Source organism: Buceros rhinoceros, unplaced genomic scaffold (assembly GCF_000710305.1).
Source record: "Buceros rhinoceros silvestris isolate BGI_N320 unplaced genomic scaffold, ASM71030v1 scaffold27693, whole genome shotgun sequence".
In the NCBI taxonomy this organism is placed as follows: domain Eukaryota; kingdom Metazoa; phylum Chordata; class Aves; order Bucerotiformes; family Bucerotidae; genus Buceros; species Buceros rhinoceros.
Window position 1 is genome coordinate 11,345 of NW_010403434.1, and position 3,666 is coordinate 15,010.

General features: G+C 51.1%; 1 protein-coding gene across 1 annotated transcript in view; it reads right to left on the reverse strand.

The window, feature by feature from the left end:
* The window catches only part of MMP24 (matrix metallopeptidase 24 (membrane-inserted)), a gene marked incomplete at its 5' end in the record, with an annotated part of 4,032 nt that extends 1,297 nt beyond the window's left edge, over positions 1-2,735 (reverse strand). Inside the window, 3 exons of the mRNA XM_010133019.1 lie at positions 372-638; positions 1,559-1,697; positions 2,521-2,735. Of these exons, the coding sequence (XP_010131321.1) occupies positions 372-638; positions 1,559-1,697; positions 2,521-2,735 (621 nt within the window). The remainder of the gene's footprint in view (positions 1-371; positions 639-1,558; positions 1,698-2,520) is intronic.
* Positions 2,736-3,666: the final 931 nt, after the last annotated feature.

Here is a 3,666-nt window from a genome sequence, read left to right on the forward strand (position 1 = left end):
AGAAGGAAATGTGTTGGAAGGAGCCTCTGGAGGTCCAACCCCCTACTCAGAGCATGGCCACCTTCAAAGTACATCAAGCAGGCTGGAGCCCTTCACGGGAGAGTGACTGAGGTAGCTACAGGTAAGAGACTAGGAGGAAAATATGGTTTGGAATCCTTACACTCACGGCCAGGAAATCTCAGGTAGTGGCTGTTGTGACAGCAAAACCAGAAAAAATCCCCTTCCCATCCCCAGGGCTGGCGTTACGATAATGCGGCTTGGCAGTTGAGGAGGGACATGGGTTGGGATGAGGGTCCCCACAGCCAACACCCAACTCCCAAGGCAGAGCAGCTATTACCCGTCTAACCGGCACAAGGACTGCAGATACATACAGCCTTCTTTGCTGATGAAAGCTCCCTGGGGAGCCTGAGGGATTCCTCTCCACACGGTGATGGGCTTCGGGTATCCCGGGTCCGTTGCTCTCTTGTCCTCGTTGTACCTCCAGTACCTGTTACCTTTGAAGAAGTACGTTTTCCCTACTGGCTCCCACCGCAGAGCTGTGTCGATGCCTTCCCGGGGCAGACAGTTCCCCAGCTCCACCAGACTGTGGGGGTAGCCTGGCTCTGCTGTCACTTCTTTAAAAACCCAGTATTTATCTCCTAGAGATGAACGGGGACACAAACAACAAACAGATTTGCCTCGTTAGTAGCTGATTTGATGTAAATGTAAAAGAGCCACAATGAACCACTGCACATTGAGCACTTCCAGGCTTAACTGCCTTATGCGACAAAAACTGCGCCTCCTCTTCACTTGGAATGTGAAACCTCCTGATTTCACTTGCTGCTGCTCAGCTTTTGTTTTGGAGGAGATGGTAAACAACCCGTTCCCATTTACCTCCTCTAGGCCAGCCACGATTTCAGAGACTCCTCTCACACCCTGTCTCTGTCTGAGGAGCGCCTTGCAGGAAGTCAGTCCACACTTCCCGGTCATTTCTGTTGCCTTTCTCTGAGCCTTCTTCATTTTTAATACAGTTTGTCGAGCGGAGGGACTGAAGCGGCAGACAGAAATTCAGAAGCCCGGGTGCTGTGTGTGGCACAGGAGCGCGCTGATTCCCAGTCACCCTTCCTTGCTTACGCTTGCTCTGAGGTGACAGGATCCTGTTCAGCCACTGTCACAGCGCAAGGATCTAATGGGAGCCCCAGCAGAAGGTTGGTCATTTTGTCTCTTCTGGAGAAAATTGCCCATAAATGTGGTTTGGGAGTGATTTGTACGTGGAGATGCCCTAATGCCCTGCCAGAATATGTTCAAGGACATGGGCAGGAGACTGGCGCTCCGGGAAACGGGAGCTATCGCTTGCGACCACACGGACACCAACTTTCAGCAATCACTACTAACTTCCCGCAGCGACTGCCCTGGCGGGGCCAGCCCACCCCAGACGATGTGCAAGGATCAGCGGCTGCTTGAAGCATCGACTCGGAAAGGACACGGATGCAGCACACCCCTTTTCACCATCGTCACGCCCTAAAAGAGGAGTGTGATGTGAGGCAGGTGTGGCGGCTTGTGCTGAAGGGTACCGTACCTTTGAAGAAAACGAATTTTCCGTCAGAGCGCTCATAGGCTGCATCGATCTTTGCGGGGAGGCCTTTCCAGAACTGCTCGATTTGCATGGGATAGCCCTCCTGCACCCGGTTGTTGCGCAAACGCCAGAACCAGCGATCCTGAGAAAACCAGAAGCGTCTTGAGACTGAGTATTTTTTCCTTGCGGGCAAACGAGGCTGGGCATCCAGCAGGAAGCACTACCCAACCCTGCCTGGGCCCTGCCACCACTAAAGCCAGGCGGTCTGATCTGGATGACAGCTCCAACCCAGCCCCACACCGTCTCCAGCGGGGGAAGCGCTTCCTGGGGAAGACGGCAGCCAAAAGGCTGCGGAGTGGAGTGCTGGTGCTGTGAAAAAGGGTGGAAAGAAGGATAGGAAAAAGGAGCAGGGGGGAGAAGGCCACAGTTGTAAGAGTTATGAACGCAAATGTGAGCGTGTGTCTTGTCACTGAGGTGTCACACGTGCTGGTACAACTGGTGCTCAACTATCTGCTCCCCGGAAAGCCACACAGCCTTACCATCACCTGGCGATGGTGTGACGCACAGAACGTCCAAAGGCACTCAGGAGTTATTAACTACCCCTTTAGATGTGGGATTATTAGTTAAAGCCGTAGTGGACGCTCGGGCAGGAGTAAGAGGAGGAACCGCTTTCTAGCTTTACAGGTGGCTCCTCTCTGGGCTTGATGGGCTCTGAATTCTCTGCCAGTGCATCCAGTTCACATTCTGGTGCAGCGGCTGCCTGGGCGTTCTGTGAATTCCATCAGGCACCACTTCCGACTACTGCAGAGCCACTCTGCTTCCGTTTCCTTCTGATACTGCCACTCCCCAGCCCCAGAACAGCCATTTTCACAGACACTGCACATCTCACTCCCTAGTACTTCTCTTCATCTTCCCCAGCAAGAAAGCTAACGAGAGACTCATGGGTAAGCAGGACTTCTTCGTACCTTGAATACAAACATTTCTCCTCTAAAGAGAGCCACCGTGTTAAAATTTCCATCACAGATGTTCGGCTTGGTGCCAGGAAGAGATGGCCTGTCACCCAGAGGAGGACTAGGAGGTCTTGGCTGTCTCTCATGTTTTCGTTCCGAGGTGGAGTGGATTCTGCGAACAGGAAGAGTTGGTAAAGGCCTGGTTGGCTCCAGGGGCTCCACAGGAGGACCTACAAGGGAAAAGAAAAAACGTTTAGCAACGTGGCCAAGTTTGGATCTTCTGCGCTTCCTTCGTAGGCTTTAAAAAGCAACGGGCTGGATGAGCAGCGCTGTGAGGAATTCACACGGTCCTCACGCAGAGCTCACTGCCTGGAAACGGGGAGCAGAACAAGATGCAGCAGAACAAGATGCAGCCACACATGAGAGATGTCCCAAACAGATGTGCAATAAGAACTGAAGAAAAGCCAGTATGCTTTTGTAGGTCTTCCCAGGGAGGCTGGAGCTAAAAGGAAGGGGAAACCACACCAATCACACTCCCAGCTGAAATGAAAGGTAATAACCCTCAAACAGAAAAGTTTAGTAGACTAGAAAAACAAAAAAACCCCAAACAAAACCCAAAGCAAAAGCAGAAAAAAGTTCTGGCGTGAAAACCAATGCTACAATCTAGGGGGATCTGCAGAAGAATTTAGAAACTAGAAAGAATTACTCTATGTCCTGGTTCCAGCTGGGACAGAGTTAATTTTCTTCCTGGCAGCTGGTTCAGTGCCACGTTTAGCTTCGGCGTGAGAACCACGCTGGTAACACCCCCATGGTTTTGGTCGTTCCTGAAAACTGGATCTTCTGTGCAGGCCCCTTAACCTGACTTTGGTCTATGGCAGAACTGGCTTTCAGAAGCATTTGGGGGTATCTTCCCTTTCTCAAAAACTTCTGTTTTGCCCCATGTGATGATGTCATGAATGTGTTGCAGTTGTTCTGGACCTTCACCCTCTTCCAGCACAGTCTGAATTAGTCCACAGCCAATGGTGGGGTTGTGTTTCCATCCCCGGGCCACCGCTTTTGGAATGGGGAGGAGAATCGGAAGGAAAAAAACCATAAAAGTTGTGGGCTGAGATAAAAACAGTTTAATAACTAAACTATTATAATAATTAAAATAATAGTAAT